Below are 25,281 nucleotides of genomic sequence, written 5' to 3' on the forward strand. Positions count from 1 at the left end.
TTCTGAGTCGCTACTTCCCTCCTAGAAGTTCTCTACTAGACTCCCTCTGAGTCTCGATTTCCCTCCTGGAAATCCGCCTGCCAACCGTCAAGTTGCACCTCTCCAATCTCCTATGCACCTGCAACACTGATCTAGATTTCTTGGCTAGAAATCCACCTAGGTAGTGACTCCCTCTACCTTGGTTTTGCCCCGTTAGGTATTGTTTTGTCTCGGCAGCAACAGCACCCCACCAACTTCACTCCCCGCAATCTGCCCATAGCTTCCTATGCCCCAACAACTAAAGGATTGAGCCTCTAGGCTCTGCGCAATCCCGGCACTGGCTGAAATGCTCCCCTAGCCAACTGTGTCAACCCTCCTGGTCTCTGCGTGGCTCTTCGTGAGCCTTTTTTGCCCTCCTCAGCCTCTACACTGACCTCTCTCTGGCCCGAACTGATGACACAATCCCTCTGCGTCAACCCTTCTCTGTCACTTTCTGCTAGGAACAGCTTCTGTCACTCGGGACAGTTGTTTCTGCTGCAAATGCTCTGCTTCAGCTGGTGCCTTTAGCGCTCCTATGATCTGTAACCATGCTCTGATACCATGTTGAAATTTCTAAGTATTACCCGTTAGAAATTTTATCTGTATTCACTGGTTTATTTCTACTACTTTGTTAATTACAAACAAGTTATATAATCATATAAACACTGAAATAAACACAATACAGTCTCAACCATCTACAGATCAACAACCAAAAGAAATAGCAAACACAGAAGTGACACCATTATTTTTGGACAACTCATCCCTGGAAAAACCCAACTTGGGAAAATCGGTGCAGCAATTCTGAGGGTTATTTTATTATGCAGTCTTTCTGAGTACAACTAGGTGCCAAACTAGCTCACCCGACAGAGAAAATAATCTGGCAGTAATACCTCTCTATTCGGAAGCAGATATTTGGAAATTCTGCCCCACGAAACCCTCTCCAGCACAATCTGAAGCTCAGCGTCAGCCCTCCTGGCCTTTGCATCAGCCCGAAACTCACTGCATCAGCCCTCTGAGGCTCTGCGCAGCCTCTACGGCCCTTTGCGTCACTCCTGCAGCCTTTGCATGGATGACGCAAGCCCTTCTGGCCTCTGCACAGTCCCTTCTGCCTCTGCGTGGCTCCCTCTGTCTCAGCGTCTGCCTCTCTCTGCTTCTGCGCTAATCTCGGCACTATCTCTGTCTCTCTGCCTCATACTCACTACCCCTCGCTGCAGTTGATCACTGATTTGATTTCTCTTAACAAACCCACCTCTAGAAATTCGAATGACTGATCACTCTGGTGTGTTCTCCAACTGACCCTCAAGCCTCCTCTTATACTTTTCATGTTGGTCCTTCAACGGCCGAGATTACATCTCTAATCAACGGCTAAGATTAGATTTGGCTTGATCCATGTCCTTTAAAACCTTCTAACCCAGTTTTATATTAATACCCATTAATATTTTATTTTTCCTAAGTTTAGACTTAGGAACTCCATTAAAAATATTAATTATTTTAATATCTCCTTAACCGGGTAGAATCTGCCCAAACCATTTCTGGGTGTTGGAGATCGCGCGTGCTTTAGCCTCTCCACCAATTTTCATGGCTAGAGCACATTCGATGCTACCCCAAATCAACAGCATTGAGCGTAACTTCAAACTCTCCTTTGTTGGAATCCCATAAAGGGGCCACATAAATACATGGAACACTTGCTTCACAGGCAAACTAATATCCAGAACCACAACCTTGTCTTTACATCCACCATCCTCACAATGTTTGTCATCAATTGCAGAGCCCAATTGTGCATGCATTTTAATTCTCCATGTGCCTCCACAATGGTTTTAGATATGAATCTCTAAGGTTTAAATAAATGCCAAAAGGAAGAATTAACTTACACCGTCAATGGCGTGCAAAGGATTATTTAGGATAGAGCTGGAGTTTGGGCCTTAGGTGGTGCATATAGGATCGATCATTGACAGACCTAGGCCTTTTCTCAGAAGAGTAATGTGTGTTAAGAGCAATGTAGATATTGAATTTATATGTAGATTAAGTTTGATAGTGCTCATTATACTAGTGAAGAATGCTGTCTTCGTTTTCATTCTGAAGGTAGCCATGGCCATCAATGACTTGGACATGATCAAAGTTAAAACTTGAGGCAGCAAAGAGCAAGTCCAATTTGTGAGAATAGGGATGGGGCATCTTGAGCTACATTGTAAAGCATTTTAAGAAATTTTCAAGTAACTTCAAGTTCATTTGCAGCATGTTCATTTTCTGGCTTCCACATTATTCTCAAAAGCATCATAATCTTCACTCTTCCTCATTAAGATAATCATTCAATGGATTATTCTCATCATCAGAATCATTGATATCAACTTCTGATTCTACATTATCCCCATGGTAAAAAAAAAATATTCATCTATATCCACTAATGGATTCAAAAATTTCCATGTATCAGAAGAAGCTAATACAGAGGCTTTCAAACACCACAAAACCAAATTTTGTGGATCAAGTTTTGGAGTTACAAGAGTGGTCTCAAGTTTCAACCTCTGACCTTCCAAATGACGATTGACCTTGGCTCTGATAACTAATTGCAGAGAAAGATAGAGTATATTATTCAGTGTGAAATAATAAGGTACACTGTACACAAACAACGATGTCTCGTAAGAAAGACAATCACCCATACAACTACCTACCATTGGATTAAGACATAACTTAGATGCTACTTAATCTTTATGTCCTAACTATATTTACCAATATAGCATGTGAATTAATCACTAAGGTCACTTTTTTAAAAACTATTAACCTAAAAGTACCAAGTATGATACATAACCATATGGCCATTAAACTCTGCTAACTCTATCATATAGGTCATATTTGTAATGATAAAAATAATGTAATATGCGAACTAACCTTTACAAAGCCATTTGATATACTGCTCGATCCAATATTGGACATAAACGAGAGGTGATACCTTTTATTACCAAAATTCCCAGGGGCAAGTGGAATATGCAGTAAATCCCTATATAATACCAGAGATTCTGTTTGTGGATAGAACATTTTTACAGCATCCATCCTTATCCTACAATAGAGAAAGTCATTTTGTAAATGTCATTATAGGAGAAATCAGAGCATGCATTGTTGCCTGTACAATCAAAAATTTTGAGTTTTTCTGTTAAAATTGGACATAACATGATATGCTTCCTCTCAGGTTTATAGATATGCATGCATGATCAAATTTACAAAAGTTACTATACTAATTTTCGAACTAGAATAAATAAAATGATAAATTGAACCAATTTATATTTCCTGGTGAGACATTTTTTCTCATGGTGTAGGCGTGTTGTTCAAGATCAAGCATAAGTCTAAATAAGCAATTATTCGAACAAAGCTTGACATATGACTTACTTTAGGTTGACTTTTAGCCTTGTACTTAGGCTTTAAGCGTGGTATTTTATGTAGCTATATATGAAACCACACATTCATGGCTTTTAAGTACTCAATTTTGTTGTGATCTTAATCTTTCTACAAAGAGACAGTCTGTTGAAAACAATGATTATGTAAGTAATAACATTGTATTTTCTCCATGATATATAAAGCCTTTGTAATATCAATTAATAGGAAGGTGGTGCATTTTAGACATATAAGAAGTTAGCTTCAGGATGGTTAAGGACGTTCTATTAACCTGATTAAAAATGGTAATCTCAATAATCGTTTAAGGGTGTTTTTTGGACTGATTAAGTAGTTTTTTGATGGAAAATGGGCCAAAGGTTGTACTACCATTGCTTATTTCTAAAGTGGCATGACCTGGCATGTGGGCACCCAACATGATAGTAAACATGCTTTGCACACCTAGAATTTGCATTTGTTCAATCATACTAAGGGATGTTGCTCAGACAAGCAAATCAGTCAAGAGGCAAGAATTTTCAACCAATTTCTTGAAGAAGATGTAGTACAAGCACTTCAACATGCATTAATTCTATGTTGGTCAAGCCTTCTACAGCAGGTTTGTTCAAAAATGTTCTACAGAAAACCCCTAACCTCAGCTGCCTAAAACAGAGCAGAGAAATTTCATTGATTCAAACACCAAGAAGCCTTTTGTGTACGGAGAAATCAATAGATACCTCTTCTATGAAGTTAAGATGGTGCATTTTAGACATATAAGAAGTTAGGTTCAGGATGGTTAAGGACCTTCTATTAACCTGATTAAAAAAGGTAATCTCGATAATCGTTTAGGCCTTTTTTTGGAATGATTAAGTAGTTTTTTGATGGAAAATGGGCCAAAGGTGTACTACCATTGCTTATTTCTAAACGGTCATGACCTAGCATGTGTGCACCCAACATGATAGCAAACATGCTTTGCACACCTAGAATTTGCATTTGTTCAATCATGCTAAGAGATGTTGCTCAGACAAGCAAAACAGTCAAGGCAAGAATTTTCAACCAATTTCTTGAAGAAGATGTAGTACAAGCACTTCAACATGCATGAAATCTATGTTGGTCAAGCCTTCTACAGCAGGTTTGTTCAAAAATGTTCTACAGAAAACCCCTAACCTCAGCTGCCTAAAACAGAGTAGAGAAATTTCATTTATTCAAACACCAAGAAGCCTTTTGTGTATGGAGAAATCAATAGATACCTCTTCTATGAAGTTTTAGTTAGTAGTCTCTGTTGGAAAAACTGAGAGGGGTGAATCAGTATTTCTTAGAATTGTGTATTTTTAATTCCATAGAGCATTAATTGTTATTAGCATCAGATAAACATAAACATAATCAACACCATTCAACAATGCATAATAAATACAGACAATAGACACGAAGATTTTTAGGTGGAAACCCCTTCGGGACAAAAACCACCAAGTGCTTCTTAACAATTTCTCTTCAAAAGATTTACATCAAGTTTTCAGCTCCAACTGAAGGAGGCTCCAACCTATAGGACACACCAATACCCTATTTACCAACTACAACTAGGAGGACGCTCCAACACCCTGGTTTACAGGCTACAACCCGAAGGTGTTCCAACACCTTGTGTACCAGCTGCAACTGGATGGACACTCCAATGCCTTGTGCAGGCTCCAACCTGCCCTAGCACCACCCTGCTACCCTGAAGTGTTCTTAGGCTCCAACTTGAAGGAGACTCCACTCTCATGCCTTACCCTGCCACCCTGATCAGTGGGCGGACCACGTTTCATAATTTTCAAACTAGATCCACCTGTGCTCGATGTCAAAAGAAACTATAATATAAGAACCTGTAATCAATTGTGCCTCTGCTCAAATTGCTCATCAAACCTACTTATAAATATCCACACAATTTTTCCTTCTGCTTAATCTGCACGTGAAACTCTAGCACCAATCAATCTGCCTCTATCCATTGTTTTTGTCTATCGCTGCCTTTGGTCAAACTGCTCAATGTCTCTACATCAATGCATTGTCAGTCTAATAACTTGTACCATTCAACCAGCAACCAATGTCTTATAACCTTCTATCATTGTCAGTATGTAACTATACACTGTCAATCATGAAACTATAGCCTGTAATTGTCAATGTCACAAGTTCATCAACTTCAGCAAACAACATATGATCATGTTGTGCATTCAAGGACAATCACTATGTAAAAGTTGCAACAAAGTTGGTGCAATATCATAACCCTTATAACAATATCAATGCTAAGCCTTTAATCAGCGATAGCATCAAGCCCTAGCATACCATAGACTCTTTCTATCAATCCTACCAGCCTACACATGTCAAGACTTCTTCAATTCTGATTGTAGCAATTCTTTCAGAATTTCGTTTAGACTAAAATGAACCCAAAATCATTCATAACCATGCATTAAATTAAATGTTCTACAAATTATTCATATCAAGGTATCCTTCTACAAAATGTCACTTTTCAGTAGTACTACAAATTTGTAGACTATGCAACAAATTGTATCCAAATAAAAATAACCCATGAGCTTGGGACCCAACTGTATGTATAAGCACGTCACACTTATGTGATCAAACAATGTTCATAGCACTTATAAAATTCCTTCTACCTCATTGATGGGACCACCTTACGCAACTCTACCATACTTGTAACAATCCTTAGTCGAAATGGATGTTTCATAATTGATTTTGTTTCATAGTCAATAGTCACATTGGAGGTTGCTGCAAGCTTAGTCAACAAACTCGTTCATATGCTACGAATCAGAATAGGGCAAATAATTCGACAACTGCAGACACCATACCATTGTCAATTAAACACATAGGTCTATTTAGTCGCATTGTGCTATTATATAGTAACTCCACCAATGCTTATATTACATAAGAGCACACACTTAATTGTATAATTTCTTCAAGAATGGACGATATTCGAACTACCACTCAACCCATCAGACTATCCTGTCATCAAGTGCATCAATTCATTGTTGCAAAACATAGCATTAATTGATGCACTCGATGACACGATATGTGATGGGTTGAGTGGTAGTTCAGATGTCATCCATTCCTAAAGAAATTATACAATTAAGTGTGCGCTCTTATGCAAAATAAGCGTTGGTCGAGTTATCATATAATAACACAGTGCGACTAAATATACCTGTGTGCTTAATTGACTATGGTATGATGTCTGCGGTTGTCTAATTATTTGCCCTATTCTGATTCCTATTGACTATGAAACAAAATAAATTACGAAACATCCATATCGGCTGACGATTGTTACGAGCATGGTAGAGTTGCGTAAGGTGGACCCATCAGCGAGGTAGAAGGAATTTTATAAGCCCTATGAGCATTGTCTTGATCACATATGTGTGACATGCATATACTTACAGTTGGGTCCCACGCTCATGGGTTACTTTTTATTTGGATACAATTTGTTGCATAGTCTACATATTTGTAGCACTACTACTAAAAAGTGACATTTTGTAGATGGATACCTTGATATGAATAATTTGTAGAACATTTAATTTAATGCATGGTTATGAATGATTTTGGGTTCATTTTAGTCCAAACTAAATTCTAAAAGAAGTGCTACAATCAGAATTGAAGAAGTCTTGACATGTGTAAACTGGTAGGATTGATAGAAAGAGTCTATGGAATGCTAGGGCTCGTACCGCTGATTAAAGGTTTAGCATTTATGTTGCTATAAGGGTTATGATATTGCACCAGCGTTGTTGCAGCTTTTACATAGTGATTGTCCTTGAATGCACAACATGATCATATGATGTTTGCTAAAGTTGATGACCTTGTGACATTGACAATTACAGGCTATAGTGGCATGATTGATAGTCTATAGTTACGCAATGACAATGATAGAAGGTTACAAGACACTGGTTGTTGGTTGAATGGTACAAGTTATTAGACTAACAGTGCATTGATGCAAAGACATTGAGCAGTTTGACCAAAGGCAGCACTAGACAAAAACAGTGGACAGAGTCAGATTGGTTGATGCTAGGGTTTCATGTGAAGATTAAGCAAAACGCAAAATAGTGTGGATGTTGACAGCTAGGGTTTGATGAGCAATTTGAGCAGAGGCAGAATTGTGTATGACAATTGATATTAACAACAGGGGCTTGATGACCAGTTTGAGCAAAGGCACAATTGATTATAGGTTCTTATATTATAGTTTCTTTTGACATCGAGCACAAGTGGATCTAGTTTGACAATTGTGAAACGTGATCAGGGTGCCAGGGTGGTTAAAAGCAGGAGAGTGGAGTCTCCTTCACGTTTGAGCCTGAGAACACTTCAAGGCGACAGAGTGGTGCTAGGGCAGGTTGGAGCCTGTGTTGTATAAAGTTGTCATTGATGTTAATATGATGGCAACTTGGGTGCACTGTTGAAGATAACGAAACCCTAGCCCTAGCTGAAGCATGCCTTGGATAACCCTAACCCTAAAATGCATATTGGAACACTAGATATACATAAAACCCTAGAAATGATGAGTTGGCAAGCCCAAACCATAATTGAACACCATAAGAAACCCTAGCATAAGTCCTAGGTGCCCTAGCCTTGCTGAAGATGCCCTAAGAGAGAAGCCCTATACCTATTAAAGATGCTCATGATGCCCTTTTCCTTGTTCCTTATCTAATAAAAAATCCTTTTCCTTAACCATGAATGATGCATTAATCCTAATACCCTAATCCTAATGCCCTAATCATGTAAAAAATAAATTCCAATGGACTGTCACATATTCTAGGGCCTGTCATAAAAGAAAAAATAATATTATTGACATTAGACACATTATCTTGAAATAGTTTTTACACCAGCATGTAGAGGACATTATGCCCTTTCCAACGAGCTCTTACACACCTTCTAACTCTCTCTCATTATAGAGAAATTGATTTTTGAAGTTAATATATTCCAAAAATTAGCAAGTCTGCTAGCCCACTTAAGTAGGCTCAACACACCCCTTCATAAGTCATGTCCCTTCAAATATGCTCAAACCACTATATATACAAACCTGTGCAGTTTGGTTAGGCATCAATTTCAGCCGAGATATCTTGGTGAAGAGAAGCAGAAGTAAAGTAAAGAAAAAGGAAGTCGGAGTCTAGCAATTGGGCAACTCTGATTTTAATTTCCTGTGATTTTTTGGCCATTGGTTCTGGTTATACACTGTAACATTTATTGGCTCTTAAGCATAATTCAGCTCTGTGTTTACCTTGTAAACAGACCTCAAATCTGGGCAGAAAAGCACATTTCGGACCTGTTATAATCTTGTGCTGGACGTGTAGCAGATTGTTAAGAATCAGACCTGTTAGGAAGAGCTCAGACCTGTGGATTGTTGCAGAAAAATTGCAGACTTGTGACAGCAGTCTTGTGAAACCTCTTAAGGACTTGTGCTAGCACCTTTCGTACCAGTAAGAAGCAACCATCTCAGACCTGTGGAGTAGAATAGTGACACATCTTTGCAGGCTTTTGAAGGCACAGTGTTGAATTTGTTGGATCACAGTTAGAGTCACAATATTGGCAGCGTATAGCAGGACCATTGAAGGCAGCTACAAGAGACGACTTGAAGCATCTTTTGAGGACAAACTTCTAAAGCTACCTTGAACAGATTTGGGGGCTTATTTCATGGGCATTTTGAAGCAGTCTTGTTGAGCATGCTCTAGCAATTTAGGTCCAAAGAGATGCACCTCATGTTGGATGCTTTCCACTAAATTTACTACAAAGAGGTCTAACAAATTATCCTCTAAATTGTTCTTTACCTTGAGACTCAACTTTTGGAATTGTTGAATGTGCTATGTATGTAATTAGACCTTTTTGCCAAAGATCTAACAACTGACTAAAGAATGTATCTCTTAATATCCCAATAATTTTCTATCAATCCCTCCATAAAATGGGCCAAGATACAATAGAATCCTTTTTCCTTCCATAAAGCCATTGATACCATAAAAATTGATCTTGTTCTAAATACAAGGATGCAATATTTACCGTTTGTAAGGTAGTCACCTGATGTAGAACAAAGTATAGCTCCATCTAGAATATCCATGTCATAGGATCATTACCATCAAACTTCCTCAAATCGATCTTTCAAATGATGTAATTCCTTGGTGCTGCACTGAATCCATGATGATGTGGATCTTGAGGTGATGAAAGAGCATGATTTTGGGACTCAAATAATTATTTCCCTGCATTTTCACGATTTCCTTGTGTCTTGACATCTCCTTTAGCGAGTTTCTCATCTTTGGTATGTAAGAGGAGGGCAAACATGGAATTTTTCAAAATCTTCCATATTCTTTCCCATCTCAACCATTTTGCTTTCCAATTTATTTTCCACCTCTTCAATATAGTGAGAATTTATTCTCTTTGTTCTTGACTCATAGTAGATCTCTCTAGGTATTTAGTTGGTGAAGTATATTTTGAAGCATCCTTAGGAGCCGCATAAGAAAAAAAACAATACTCTTTTTCCTCTTTATCACAAATTTTGAATCACCACAAATAGATCTTCAATCAAAAGTTATGCCAATTGTAAATTACACACCTTTCAAACCCCTAATTTGTAAATTATCTGGATGGCTAAACTTGTCTTGATATATTCCGAAATTTGAGCCCTTCTAAGTCTAAAATTTTGTCTTGTTGTACTTTGATATGTCTTTTTTGAAATTCATACATCTGATCAAAATTTGATGTGCCAAGGGAAAGTTACAATAACTTTCCCAAAACTTGTTAATTTTTGGTCTCTTCCCACGAACAAACTTGTGCAATGTGCCATGTGTCCAATTTTTCAAATCTGATTCTGATATTTTAACCCAAAATACTTTGGTATGTATTCACAAATCCTTGAAAATTTCACAGTTTGAAACTCCTCTAGTACAAAGTTACAATGAACCTACCAAGATGATTGGTTTAAAAACCGATTTCTTGACCAGTCACAAACCTTAAATTCCACAAGGTATATCTCCAAAAGTATAATGAACCAAAATATGAAATTTTGACCACCTATAACCTAATAGTTTTCCTCCGTATCCTCAAAATTCCATGGTCTTAAGCTTCCCAGAAACAAAGTTATAGCAAAAACTCCAATATGACTCATTTGAAACTAAATTAAGGAACAGTCACAAACTCTAACTTCCATGGGGTATATCTCTGAAAGTATACTTAATAAAAATTTGAAATTTTGACCAAATCTACTTAGATATTTCTCCTCAGTGTCCTCAAAAATCCATTGTCCGAATCTTCCCAAAAAATAAGTTATAGCGAAAATTCCAAGATGTCGTGTTTGAAACTAAATCCAGTACAATCATAAACCCTAACTTCCATAGGGTGTATCTCCAGAAGTATAGTGAATCAAAAGTTGAAATTTTGACCATGAGTACTTCACTATTTCACCTCAATCTCCTAAAAAATTTTCCATCTAAAGATTCCTAGAGAAAAAGTTACAATGAAAATGCCACAAAGTCTTGATTGAAGGAGAAAAAAAACCTAGGATCATAGCTCTGATACCAAATGTTATGACCATGCAACTTAAAAATAATAAGTTAGAGAACACAATCCACTTCAAAGGGGGCACCTCCTTTTACAATGTTATCAGAATTGAACCATTGACCGAACCGGTAGACAACCCGAATCGGGAATCAATTAGAACAAGACTAAAATCGATAAAAAAAATGGACCAAAAAACCAATCAACCAAAAACACATAAATATTCAAATTTTAAAGAAAAACGTATATATTCATGTGCATTCATATGAAACCAAATCATTCATACACCAACAAACAAAAGCTCTCATTTATATAGCATGTAAGGGTGCACATAACCAAAATAGCACCGAATGAAATCCATCTCTAAACCGAAAATACATCAACAAACAAGCACCTAGATGTCCTCTAGCATCCAAAAAAATCATGCTACAACAAATACCTGCATTGTTAATTTTTGTAGCTTGGACAGGTGTTCTAGTCTCAAATGGTGTCTATGAGGCGAGGAACAAAGGTGCAATAATTATCTCCAATACCCAGAAAAAGTTTCTAAGTGAAATGTCTTAATTAGATTTAATTAGCTAGTTTTAATTATTTTCCTAAGTCTAACTTAGGGAAATGGGTTAATTAATTGAGACAAATCGTTTTTGCTCTAGTGACTTCTAGAAAAGTGATTTGAGGAAGTTAATATGATCATAGCCATCGATTGTGATTAGATCGTGGTTGTTGATTCATCAACGAGAGATTATAAGAAGAGATTGATGGGGCCTTTGGAGATCAATCAAATAAGCAGATTTGCAATGATAGCAAGGGCACAGTGATAGCGTGGGAGACACTAGCGAGGGTTTCAGCAGTAGTGATAGAGGAAGAGTTTGCCAGAGAGAATTCTTCACAATTGCTTCCAGTTTCTAAGAGATAGAAGGAGGTCGATTTATTTCTGCAGAGGGAAGCCGAATTTCCAGAGCGAGTAGCCAATTTATTTAGTGCCAGTTATCGAATTCACAGATCGAAATACTAGAGGGCAGTACAAATTGCCTAAGGTGGTGCAAGTAGCTTTAGCGAGTTGCTAGAGGCAGTTTATCTTGCTGAAATAATTTCTCAAAGGCAATGCACATTTCCAGAAGGTAGTGCGAGTAGCCAGTGTAAGACATTGCGAATTGCCAAAGTTCAGTCGAGTTGCTTCCAGTGGGTCAATTAACTTCCAGAGGGTCGATTTGACATGCAGAAGTGAAGGAATCATTCTTCCAGAGCTTTGCCAGTGAGAGGCAAGCAGATTGTATTTCTCCATTGCAGATTTATTGTTGAAGACATTAATTATAAAGCCCTCATCTAAAAACTAGTTTTTCCTTCGAGGTTTTTCCAGGAACTATTTTGTCCAAAAATATCGATGTCCAATTTTTATGTGTATGTTATTTTCTCAATCCCTATGATTAATTTTTGGTGAAATTGCAATGGTGTTTTTATTCAGTATTTGTCGTAAGCTAATTTACAAAAGACAAATAATCTGAGAAGATAGAAGAATAATAATAGAATTTTCACATGGATATCATAAAATTATTGCCTATATTGGGATCTTCGTCATCAATATCACCCTCTAAGAATTAAAATAAGATAGAAAAATTTTATCACGTCAAGTTAAGATTTTGTTTGAGTGATGGGTACATTTTAGTAGGGTCATTATAGAGGAGTTCAACAATCAATGCCACTAACATCAAAGTACATAGAAGACTCGGTGCTCTTGATTAAATGCTAGTTCCATACCCTCCTAACATGACAAAATCCAATGGAAACATTGCAATCCCCCCAATATTGAAATCCTAAAAAACTATTAAGTTTGTTGGATTTTGTGTGGGATATAAATTATGCTTTCTCCATATGAAATCCAATGAGGTCAGAACCACTCTCAAACATCCTAAGCCAATTAATTGTAATGTTAAAAATTTAAGTAAAAGGATGAATAACTTAATAATTTAACATTACCATTAATTGCATAGCATTAAAAGGGCAACATGGTCAAATGCTAGGCTTCCCACTCATAAATTATTGATTCTTTTGTTTTAAATTGTATTCAAAGGGTCCTTGGTAGCATTGTACAAAACAGGCCAGTTCAGTACCTAACCAACTGATTCAATGAAAAATGGTCGATTCGGTATCAAACCGACTACTTTGATACCAAACCAACCTTTTTCGGCCCGTGGCACTAGTTCGAACTGGTTTTCCCTTGAAAATGGTCAGATCGATCGATTCAATCTGGTCTTGATAACACTGGACAAAATATGATTATTCTAAGATTAGGCCTCCTTGGTATACATAGATATATATATTAGACAGAGCATACAGTTATAATGAAAGGTTCTGGCCTACATAACAATATAACAATCAAAATGTAATAACTCAATATCTAGAACTTAATAAGGGGTTTTCGGATTAACATGGGGCTTATTTTGGGCTTAACATATCTCTACAAGTAGTAATGATTTATACGTCAAGAGTGCTTCTCTTATTTATATGAGGGTTCTAGCACTTCCTCATCCAATAGAAGCCTTAAATATATAACATAATACCTTTATCTTTTAAAAGACCTAGAGATAAGGCAAAAAACACATAAAGTATACATGATACAACGACAAATAGGTCTCAAGACGCCCAACAATACCTCATCAATGAATAAATAATGCTCCATGACCAAGTCGTCCATTACAAATACATGTTAGAGTGAGCTCAAGGAGTGCACAACTCACTCAACAATGATCTGTAGGGGTACCAAAAGTGAAGTGTTGCCACTTAGGATTACAACATTTCATCAACAAAAGTCACATCATGCTCCCAAAATTGTGCATCATCATCAAAGTGTCCAGACTCCAATCATCATGAAAAGTGCAATGTCTCATCTCCAATGAGTGGTAAGATGTCTCATCAAGGGTTCCAAATCATCATAAGGTCCAATGCTCTCCAAAGAATGTGGAACACCCTCAATCAAGTGTGGAAGAAACTCAACATCCTCCAAAGGACCATGTCCATGTAAGGCACATCATCAAAGAAGGGCTCCAAGTGACCCTCCAACATATGTACAAGAGTCAATGCAACATAGAAAGTAAATCATGTTCAATGTAAAAACCATTATGTAGATCACATTATATATCATCTTCAAACTTCACACTAGCTTATGATTTTATGCAATTTGCCAAATTTAGGTATGGGAGGATCATCGCTAACCCTTATTAGGTGTACCAATACCCAAAAGGAAGAGTGTTTCTCTAGAAACCCATTAAAGAATAAGTGTAAATGGCAATGGTATGTCTTGGAGTTTACTTCATGGGGAATGGTGTTAATGACACACAAGGTTACATAAGATATACATCATTATAAGCACCCTTGTACAGGGAGATCTTATGCATTGAGTTACCTTTTCCTCACCGCTATCTTCCTATCCATTTCTTTCCTTTTTCTCATATATTTTTCCATTTTGTTTCACACGCCCCCTTTTCAAATATGCATTTCATCACGTAGGGATCAGAATAAGTTGCATCAACCTCGGGCATCCAAGACCCTCCTTCTCATGGGATTATGAAGCACGAACCTTTGTATATGTTGGGGACTTCAAGAAATCAACAAGGTTGTAGGGTTTACAGAGTTATTCAATCATTCAATAACTAAATAAGAAAGGCGTAAATAGAAACTGAAACACACATATTAACACAAGAAATTTACATGGTAAAACCTTGACAATGTATCAAGGAAACCTCGACGGGGCAAGGGATTGGAAATCTTTATTAATCAAAGATGATTCTCCATGATACAGCCTCTCAGGCATTCACCAATTTAATATGGGCTTCTCTTCGTTACATAACTCCTATTCGTTACGAATCTCATTACAAAACTAACCGGCACAAAAAATAAGATTTTACCAATAATTACATCATTTGTTGTCACATTTCAACAAACTCCACCTTGACAACAATTTTCCTAATCCCTTGCCCATGCCCATTCATCATCTCTTCTGCAAGCCAAGAGAAGCCAAACACCATTGCAGCTTCTCTACTGTAACTGGCTTCATGAATATGTCTGCACAATTCTCTCGTGTATGGACCTTCTTGAGAGCTACTTTTCCGCCATCGATCACATGTCTCAGAAAATGGTACCTTACATCAATGTGCTTGGTCTTGTTGTGATAAGATGGATTTGTAGCCAAATGAATAGCACTCTAACTGTTACAGAATACATTCACTTTCTCTTGCGTCCTTCCAATCTCATCAAGTAGACCTTTTAACCAGATTGCTTCTTTACCGGCACCTGAAGAAGTTACATATTCTGCTTCAGTAGTAGACAAAGCAACTGTTTCCTGTAGCTTTGACATCCAGCTAATTGCTCCACTTGCAAGAGTAAATACATAACCTGTAGTAGATCTCCTTTTGTCCAAATCACTTGCATAATCAGCATCCACATATCTGCAAACTTATCCTTCACTACCGTTAAAGATGATGCAATGGTCACTTGTGCCTCTTAAATACCGAAGCACCGATTTCACTACTTGCCAATGATCTTCACCTGGATTTGCCATGAATCTGCTGACAACTCAAACTTCATGTGAAATGTCAGGTCTTGTAGATTCCATTGCATACATTAAGTTGCCTACAACATTTGCACGAGACATATACTTATTTTCTTCATCATTTCTAGGACTCAAAACCGAAGAAAGTCTAAAATGGGAAGCTAATGGAATATTAACAAGTTTCACATTTTTCATACCAAACTTTTCAAGTACTCTTTCCACATATTTTTGTTGTGATAACCAAAGCTTTCCATTTTTCCTATTTCTGTGTATCTCCATGCCCAAGATATGTTTTGTCACTCCAAGATCCTTCATATCAAACGTCCTAGAAAGTTGAGCCTTTAACTTGTTGATCTCTTCCATGCTTTTGCTTGCAATAAGCATATCGTCAACATATAAAACCAAGATAATGAATATGTCATTGAAACTCTTGAAGTATACACAATGATCATACTCACTTCTAATAAAGTTCTGGCTCACCATGAAGGAGTCAAACTTCTTGTACCATTGCCTGGGCGACTGCCTCAGGCCATACAATGATTTCCTGAGCTTGCAAACTAATCTTCTGTTGTGACCTTGTACAAAACCTTCTGGTTGTTCCATATAAATCTCTTCATTCAAATCACCATGTAGAAAGGTTGTTTTAACATCTAACTGTTCTAACTCAAGATCAAGTAATGCAATTAGTGCTAACACGGTACAAATAGAAACAAGTTTTACGACTGGTGAAAAAATCTCATGAAAGTCAATACCTTCAACCTGAGAATACCCTTTTGCAACCAGCCTCGTCTTATACCTCTCGATATTGCCATCAGCGTTTCACTTTCTCTTGGAGATCCATTTGCATCCAACAACACTTCTCCCTTCAGGAAGTTCTACAAGATCCCAGGTTTTGTTCTTGGCTAAGGAATCCATTTCTTTGTCCATAGCCTTTTTCCACTTTTTGCTATCTGCATCATCCACTGCTTCCTGATAACAAGAAGGTTCCCCATCTTCAGTAATCAATGCAAAAGATGAAGCGGAATCTTCATACCTTTTGGGTGTTTTTCTTTCCTTGTAGACCTTCTTAGAGTGATTGGTTGTTGAACTAGTTCTAGAACTTCAACAGTTTCCTTTGCATCTTCTTCACCTTTTTCTTCAAAAGTCTCTCCTTCCTTTCGACTTTCTGAAAAAGGTTTAGTCTCCAACTAAATTTGCTGATTAGGCAATACTTGTTCCTGTTCAACTTTTTCAACATCCGATTTTAGAAGAGAAGATTCATCAAATGTTACATCTCTACTAATGACTATCTTCTGCGAAGAAGGATCCCACAACCTGTATCCTTTCACCGCATAGTCATACCCAACAAAGACATAACATTTCGATTTTGGATCTAATTTTGAGTGTTGATTTTTAGGAATAAGAGCATAGGCATCACAACCAAAAATCCTTAAATGTGAATAATCACAAGATTGACCCGACCAAACTTCTTCAAGAATTTTACAATTAATTACAACTGAAGGTGATCTGTTAACTAAATAACAAGCAGTAGATACTGCTTCTACCCACAACTCCTTCTGTAGGTTAGCATTGCTGATCATGCTTCTGGCTCTTTCCATAAGAGTTTGATTCATACGTTCAACAACGCCATTTTGCTTAGGAGTATAAACAACAGTTTTATGTCTAACAATTCCTTCATCCTTACAATATTGTTCAAATTCTAGAGAAGTAAATTCACCGCCATTGTCAGTTCTCAAACATTTAATTGATTTGCCTGTTTTCTTTTCCACCATTACTTTAAATTGTTTAAAAACATTAAATACATCATCTTTCCTTTTTAACATATAGACCCAAACTTTCCAAAAGAAACCATCAATAAACATTAAGAAATATAATGCACCTCCATATGATACAATAGGAGATGGTCCCCACAGATCATAATGAATATAGTCAAAAATTTCTTTATTATTATGACTTCCAATTTTAAATCTTTGTTTACATTGTTTTCCATACACACAATGGTTACAGAAATCCAACTTCAAGAATTTCAAATCAAGAAGCAATTTGCAGTTCATCAATACCTGAAGACATTTCTCGCTCATGTGACCCAATCGTTGATGCCATAGGCAAGTACCTTCTTCTTCTTTCTTTGACACAATCACTGCCTCATTGACCTAAGTACTTCCTTTGAGTTTGTAAAGATTTCCGACCTTTTCTGCCTTCATAATAACCAAGGCACCTTTTGAGACTTTCGGCACTCCATTCTGACCTATAAATTTGTAACCATCCGAGTCCAACACTCCCAAATAAATCAATTTTTTCCTTAATTCAGGTACATGTCTAACATTAGCTAATGTTCTAACTGTATTATCATATATTTTAATTTTTATATTTCCCATCCAACAGTCTGACAGGATACATTATTACCCATAAACACAGAACTACCATTTACAACTTCATATGAAGTAAACCAATTTTTGTGCAGACTCATGTGATGAGAAGCACCAGAGTCTAACAGCCAATTTTCAACATTCTGAGAGACATTACAAACAGGTAAAGCTTCATCTACTATTCCTACTTCAACAGATAAAACTTCATCAACCATACCTGAATCAACTTGATTTGCTTCCTTCTTCTAGTTTTCAGACTCTTTCCATTTCCAACAGTCTTTCTTGAGGTGTCCAATTTTGTTGCAGTACCAGCATTTAGCTTTACACTTCTTGCCCTTTGATTTTGATCGGAAATAACCCCTTGCTTTCTCCACTTTTTCCTTTGACCGGCCTCTGGCTATCATGGCTTCTAGTGCAAATATATTTCAATACTTGATTTCCTCCATACTTCTTTAGATAACAGAGCTCCCACAACTGATTCAAATTTCAAAGAATCATAAGTGCTCAAACTAATTGAAGTTCCTAAGTGGTCCCATGACTCGGGCAAAGAACACAACAAGGTTATAGCTTTGTCTTCTTCCTGAATTTTAACTTCCATATATGACAATTGGCAAATAAGTGTATTAAAAACATTTAAATGTTCTGCAACTTTTGTACCCTCCTTCATCCGAAGACTGTACAATTGTCTTTTCAAATAAATTTTGTTGGTTAACAATTTTGTCATATACAATTTTTCCAGTTTTTCCCACAAACCTGTAGCTGTACTCTCTTCAATGATGTTGAAGAGAACTTCATTTGTTAGGCATAACCTGATGGTACTGAGAGCTCGGGCATCCAAGTCCTCCCAGTCTGAATCTGTCATGCTAGCAGGTTTTTTCTTCACCCCGTCTAATGCTTTGTGCAACCCTTGTTGCACAAGCAAATCCCTAACTTTCAGTTTCCATAAAGCAAAGTTGTTCTTGTTGGTGAACTACTCCACCTCAAACTTTGCATTTGTCATTTTTGTCATTTTTGCCATTTTCTTCCTATAGGGTTTTCAAAAAATTATGCTTCTGGATTTTCCTCCTAGGATTCTTCCAACTAGGGTTTCATTTTTACTTTCAAATTTTGCTTCTTAATGATCAATTTCTGTTAAAAAAAAAAATTATACATATGATTCTGTTCCTGCTTCTTGATTCAATTCTTTAAAAACATTTTTGAAATTGCCCCAAAAAATTTCCAAAATTTTCACCAAAAAACTTCAAAACCTATTCTAATTTTTCCAATTACTTGAAAAAAAAAATTCAGTTTCACTGCTACTTAAAAATTTCTTTTTTTTCAACCGAACAAACCCTACCAAAAAAAAATTCTGCATTCAACAATTTTTTTTGCTTTCTACTATCAAAATTAAAAAAGAATTTCCTAGTCTATACAAACAGCAGCTCTGGTTTCACCAAACCCGGATAGCAAGTTGTTCCTCCAGCGGACTTCAACAGACTCTCTTTCTCTCTTTTGACTTTAACCGACGTGCAAATAGACTTTAAAAAAATGGCTCTGTCTCTGGCACTGACCAATTTCTTAAAAAAAAAATAGCAGCTTCAGAAAAACTCAACTTCCTCACTATGACAGGCCATTGTTTCCAGCAACGACAACAGCGGCGGATTATGAGTTCTCTCAGCCCCTTGACTGGCAGTTCTTCCTCTTCATCCACGACGACAAACAGAGTCTTGGCCGTGAGTCGATATGTGGCTCCGTGCAGGGTTTTCCAAACACAGTGTCCCTTTTCCGTAACAGCGACAGCTCTTTCCAACGTCTCGATCCTCTCTGTATGGACCTGCGGTCCGGGTCACCTTCACCGTGCAAAGGACGAAAGAGCAGCTCGTACGAAATGCGAATTGAACGAGCCAAGGGCGAGTTTATACAATGTTGGGCAAGTTGAGAGGGCGGTCCCACGAGTTGGGCGGGCCGACCCTCCACTCCGACGAAGGCAACATGTTGAACGAGTCGGCTTGGGCGTTGGGCGTGGGTCGACCGGGTGACATAACCCGCCACCCGCCCGTATATATTGATGAACAGCTTGTGAAGGCAAATCATCATTCGATCAACACGAATTCGATCAAGGAGTTCTGCAGTGCGTGGATGAGCCCGCACGACGGGCGGAACTCGACGGGCGGAACTCAAGTGAAAAACTCGTGTAGAAAAGTCGGGTGAAAAACTCAGATGAGAAACTCGGGCGAAAAACTCGTGCAAAAAAGTCGGGTGAAAAACTCGGGTGAGAAACTCAGGCAAAAAACTCGTGCAGAAAACTCGGGCAAAAAAACTCGTGCAGAAAACTCGGGCGAGGTCGTTGTGCAAAACTCGTGTGAGGTCGTCAGTCAGAACTCGGGCGAGGTCGTTCAGCCAGGACTCGGGCGAGCTCGTTCAAGCAGAACTCGGGCGAGGTCGTCGAGCAGGAAACGCAGATGAGGTCATTCGGGCGAGCCGGGTGAGGTCGTCGAGCAACCCGAGGAAGTCGTTCTGGTGACCCGAGTGAGGTCATTGGGCGACCCGGGTGAAGTCGTTCGGGTGAGCCAAGTGAGTCGTGTGGCGACCCAGGTGAGGTCGTTCGGCGAACCGGGTGAAGTCGTGTGGCGACCCGGGTGAAGTCGTGTGGCGACCCGGGTGAAGTCATGTGGCGACTCAGGTGAAGTTGTTCGGGTGAACAAGTTTGGGTGAACGGGTGGACGTGCAGACAGGCGGCCGGGTGAGGGCGCGTCGTGCACAACGAAACGAAGAATCGTGCGAACGGGCGACTTAAGTAGGGCGCGCCATGCACGACGAAACAGTGGAAACGGTGAAGTGTTGAGGTTGTGAACGAAGGTGTGACTTGTGCGGAGGCGCCCGTGTGTGGCGACTTGGTTACGACGAGATGCGCCCAAGTTGGGCAAACAACACGATCGTGCGACGAGGTGAACGAAGGGTTGGTGAGTGGTGCAGTGACCGTGCAGAGGTGCCGACGAGCTAGGTAACTGAGTTTGCCGAAGTTGGAAATTTGGCTAAGTGTAAATTTGGGGTTTCCGAAGATTTAACTTGTACTTATAAAAGAAGATTATATATATATATATATATATATATATATATATATTGATTCGGGCAGACTCATATTGCAGGGAATTGCCCCTCCCTTTATACTGTTGTGCATTTCTATTGTATAATGTTGTTTATGTGAATGTTATGGGCTTTCACTGTATAAAGGATAAAAATAATACTTGGTAACGAAAAATAAACTAAGTATGGAATGTTAGGCGTAGTCTACAATCGTAAGTATTGGTAAAAAGAAAACGATTGGTAGCGCCGCACCTCGCTATAGTGCGGTTAGAAGAGTACTGCCAGTGTAGGGGCGTGACACTCTCCCTCCGACAGTGAGCTTCAACACACAATGCCTCTCTCTCTGGCAGCGAGCAACCAACAAACAGTGTGTTTAACCTCAGGCTCTGATCCTCAAGTTTTGATACGCTTGTTGGGGACTTCAAGAAATCAACAAGGTTGTAGGGTTTACAGAGTTATTCAATCATTCAATAACTGAACAAGAAAGGCATAAATAGAAACTGAAACACACATATTAACACAAGAAATTTACGTGGTAAAACCTTGACAATGTGTCAAGGAAACCTCCACGGGACAAGGGATTAGAAATCTTTATTAATCAAAGATGATTCTCCATGATGCAGCCTCTCGGGCATTCACCAATTTAATATGGGCTTCTCTTCCGTTACATAACTCCTATTCATTACGAATCTAATTACAAAACTAACTGGCAGTAAAAATAAGATTTTACCCATAATTACATCATTTGTTGTCACATTTCAACAGTATCCTCGCATATCAAAGTATCATAAAATATCTTCCAATACATTCTTTTTTTATATAGAACTGTGAATTTGGTAACTTTGCCAGGAAGCATACCCACTACCTAGAAGGAGAGAACCAAGGCTGGGGATGAATCAGAGGGAAGATTTACACCCAAGGCAATCCCATGCCGTGGAAGGCGGCTACTATAGCATGGAAAATGCGAGGTGAGAGTAGCAGCAGTATCAGTTTGTGTGTGGGATGTGAGAGGAAAGATGGAGGCAAAACTTATATAGAGAGGTGTGAAGGAAAGACAGAGGAATACATCAACAGCAGGTGCACACCGCTACTGCTACAGCTGATTTTACCAGAGCAGATGTAGGGAATTTAGGGACTCAAAACTCAGATCACACCTTGGATGTACTTGGCAGAGGTGAGTAACTACCGTGAGCAAAACTCTGATAGCCCAGGATATCTACGAGCAGACTATTCACGTTTCAATCCCAGATGGACTTCTGCAACTATTATGATGTCCTTTGATGATGTTGCCGTTTGATTGAATAACCTAGGCTTAAACAAGCTCCTTAAATGCTGCTCGGAGGATGATTTACCACCTGTTGTTATTATTATATTCAGTACTAATACGTCTGATAGGCATCATAGAGCCATTCTTCTTACAGCTTCTCTGTTTATTTTGTCCTCCCTATCATAATTTCTGTTTATTATAAAGAAAGTGGTAAAAAAATATTTGATAATTTTTGGATATCAGAGATGGCATCCCAGAACAAGATTAAAAACCTTTCAGGCTCCCATTTTCACTGATCGCTATGATCGGATTTACATTAACAGAACACTTACTCGTTCGCCGATAAAACCATAAAAGAAAAAACATCAAAAGCCACTTGTGTACCCCATGTCGCTCCAACGGTTGTCTTTCAATTATCATATTCTTTTGACCTACACTTTGTGTTACTGTAGCTTCGGTTATAGATTGGTGAAAACTTTGATCCAATAACTGATATAACAAGCCTTTACCACATGGTATTGAGCACTTAATCTTGATTATCTTCTAGAGCACTAAACAGTATTCCAGTAACAGGGAGAGGCACTTGGTTCGACATGCCCTTTGTTAACCAGTTGCTAATAACGCTTCTTCACTTCAACCTTTTGATAAAACTAATGCCAGATTTGTGGAACTCTACAAGCCAGTCCTAATAATATAAAAGGAATGCAATGCAAGGAGGATTTCAATATCTGCTGCCCTGTGAAACGATAGATCTAAATGCCAAACAAGAAACTCATTCCAAAAGAAAAGACGTCTCGCTACATAGTACAAAGTTATAACTGAAGCAAACCCGTGATACTGATTTATATTCAAAGCTGCTGGTGTGTATCTAAATGTTAACAGCAACCCAAAAACCCTAGCAGCTTACAGAACAGCTAAAAGAAAACTAACTATACCGTAAAACACCAGACAACTTGCTGTTTATAGATTGCAGACAAGCACATAATGTAGTAAAGTACAACAAAACAAACCAGGCGCACAGAAAAAATGTATTTCCGACATCAAACCAGGTTATCTCCATGCATTGCAGTCAGTCTAGAGATAACTTAAAAGGAAAATTGATGAGGTGGATACCTTGAAAAACTAAATGGGTGCTTGGAGAATGGAATTGGGCAGCTTTGAAAGCAAAAACCAAACAGTTTGATCCTGTATGGTCCTTCTCTTCTGTGCCTATTACTAGTAACAGAACCTTCAAGAAAACACTCTATCGATTTGCCTGTTTCCGGGCAGAGTTCAAAGCTGTCTCTCTGTTGCCTGTTGGAGCCAACAACAAAAAAAGGTAACAGAGTGCTAATCTTGTACCCATAATACAGGGTGAGCTCTCATTTTGTAATGAGGAAAATGCACGATTTCACGCTAAAAGGACCAAGATTCGTATTCTCCAGTCAAAAATAATTGAGACACGAGGATCAACGCTCGCTTATTTTATTCTTTAACACTTTCTCTTTTTCTATTTTCCTGTGAGTTCGATTTTCCCATTCGCTCAGAAAATTACTCTTAGTATGTAGCTTCCCATGAAACAAATTTGATTATTAATTATATAGTCATTTTTTTAAACTTCGAAGCCTCTCAGATGGAGCAGGCATGAAGAAGGATGGTGAAGGCATGAATATGTGAGTTGTCATTAATTGTAATTAAATAATTTTAAAACTTGACAGTGAAGAAAAGCGCATATTTTCATTATTATATTCCAATAATTTAAAATTAGGCATGAATATGTGAGTATTGTTATTAATGGTACTTTCATTATTATATTCCAATAATTTAAAATTAGGCATGAATATGTGAGTATTGTTATTAATGGTACTCGAAGTAATGAAAAGTGCATATTTTCATTATTATATTCCAATAATTTAAATTTACACGTGCATATGGTGTTAAGATAGAAAAAGGGGTCATCGTGGTTAGGCATTTTTCAAGGGATTTTTGGTTTTTTTTTAAATTGTAATAACGTCATGGTAAGACCGAGATTGAGTGGAAATAATCTAGATAGAAATGTCTCTTTCCATGTTCTTAAACAGTTTGCCCCGAATTTTAAAAACACACAAACAAAATTCAACTATCAATGAGCATTTCTATTCGAAATAGGTTTAAAGGTGGGGCGATTTGGAGGCGGTGAACGGTTTGTGAAAATTCAAGAGCCGTGTTTAAATGCAGGAAGCTGATTTTATAATGGTTTTATTGAGAAAAATAATGTGTTTGCACTGTGATTATAATTTTTTTAATATTGTTATTTAAAAATGGTAACGAGTATTAATATTTTAGATTGTTCAAGTTTTCACTGTTAAAATATAATTTTTGTTATTGTGAAGTTACAGGTTCAATTTTCTGGATATTTTCATAGTCGTTTTTGCTTGAGCCAGTCAAGTTCTCATTGTGTTGGATGAGCCAGTTCAAGTTTTCATTGTTAAAGCACTTATGTTATTGAGAGGTTACAGGTTCAATTTTCTCGACACTCTCAGAGTCAGGGTCCTCGTTGAACCGATAGGAAGGTAGGAAGTGATATTTTCTGGTAGATCTATCTAGTACAATTATTTTGTGGATATAAACGTGGCCAATCTCCAAAGACCATAAACCACATAGAAAAAAAAAACAACAACAAATATTAATAATTTAGATTTTGTAATTAGGATGTATTTGGGATTTTTGAGAGTGTTGAATTCAATTATACATATAAAATTGCAATTTCAATAATAATAATAAAATGTAATTTGACTAAAAATTTATATAATCAAATTAAAAAATCGAGATTATGTAATAGATATTATATGTTTATTCAAAAAATTCGGAAAATGAGAAGGCAAGAGTAAAAGGGGTTATTTTTAGCCCCAACGAAGAAAAAGAAATTCAATTTGCCTAAAAATTAGGGATCTTAACAAATAATCAAGCTAAATATTTAGGTTTATGGCAAAGCTTAGAATTGACTTCCTCCAGAGGACTTTGCTAATTGATTGTTTTCAACAATTCAAAGATTGTAATCCAGCAAGTGAACAAAATTAAACTAATACCGAATAAATAATTCTTATATGATGGGAGAAACCTTAACACGGTGTCAGATTCATTGGCTGACCAAGGAGCACTTTTAGAACAACGTTTGTTAAAGA

The 25,281-nt window shown here is 37.7% G+C and overlaps 1 protein-coding gene across 3 annotated transcripts in view; it reads right to left on the reverse strand.

The window, feature by feature from the left end:
• Nucleotides 1-23,719, reverse strand: part of LOC149230849 (arginine biosynthesis protein ArgJ family) — a 291,055-nt gene extending 267,336 nt beyond the window's left edge. The window contains exons 1-2 of one of the 3 annotated variants that reach the window (XM_089379078.1): nucleotides 23,252-23,719; nucleotides 2,905-3,073 (exon numbers count right to left, since the gene is read on the reverse strand). In XM_089379078.1, the coding sequence (XP_089235204.1) occupies nucleotides 2,905-3,066 (162 nt within the window). In that variant the 5' untranslated portion in view covers nucleotides 3,067-3,073; nucleotides 23,252-23,719. The remainder of the gene's footprint in view (nucleotides 1-2,904; nucleotides 3,074-23,251) is intronic. The other 2 variants (XM_089379075.1, XM_089379077.1) reach the window with 2 other exon arrangements.
• Nucleotides 23,720-25,281: the final 1,562 nt, after the last annotated feature.

Source organism: Pinus tabuliformis, chromosome J (genome assembly GCF_031772625.1).
Source record: "Pinus tabuliformis cultivar Carrire ecotype Pingquan chromosome J, CPIR1, whole genome shotgun sequence".
NCBI classification, from domain to species: Eukaryota; Viridiplantae; Streptophyta; class Pinopsida; order Pinales; family Pinaceae; genus Pinus; species Pinus tabuliformis.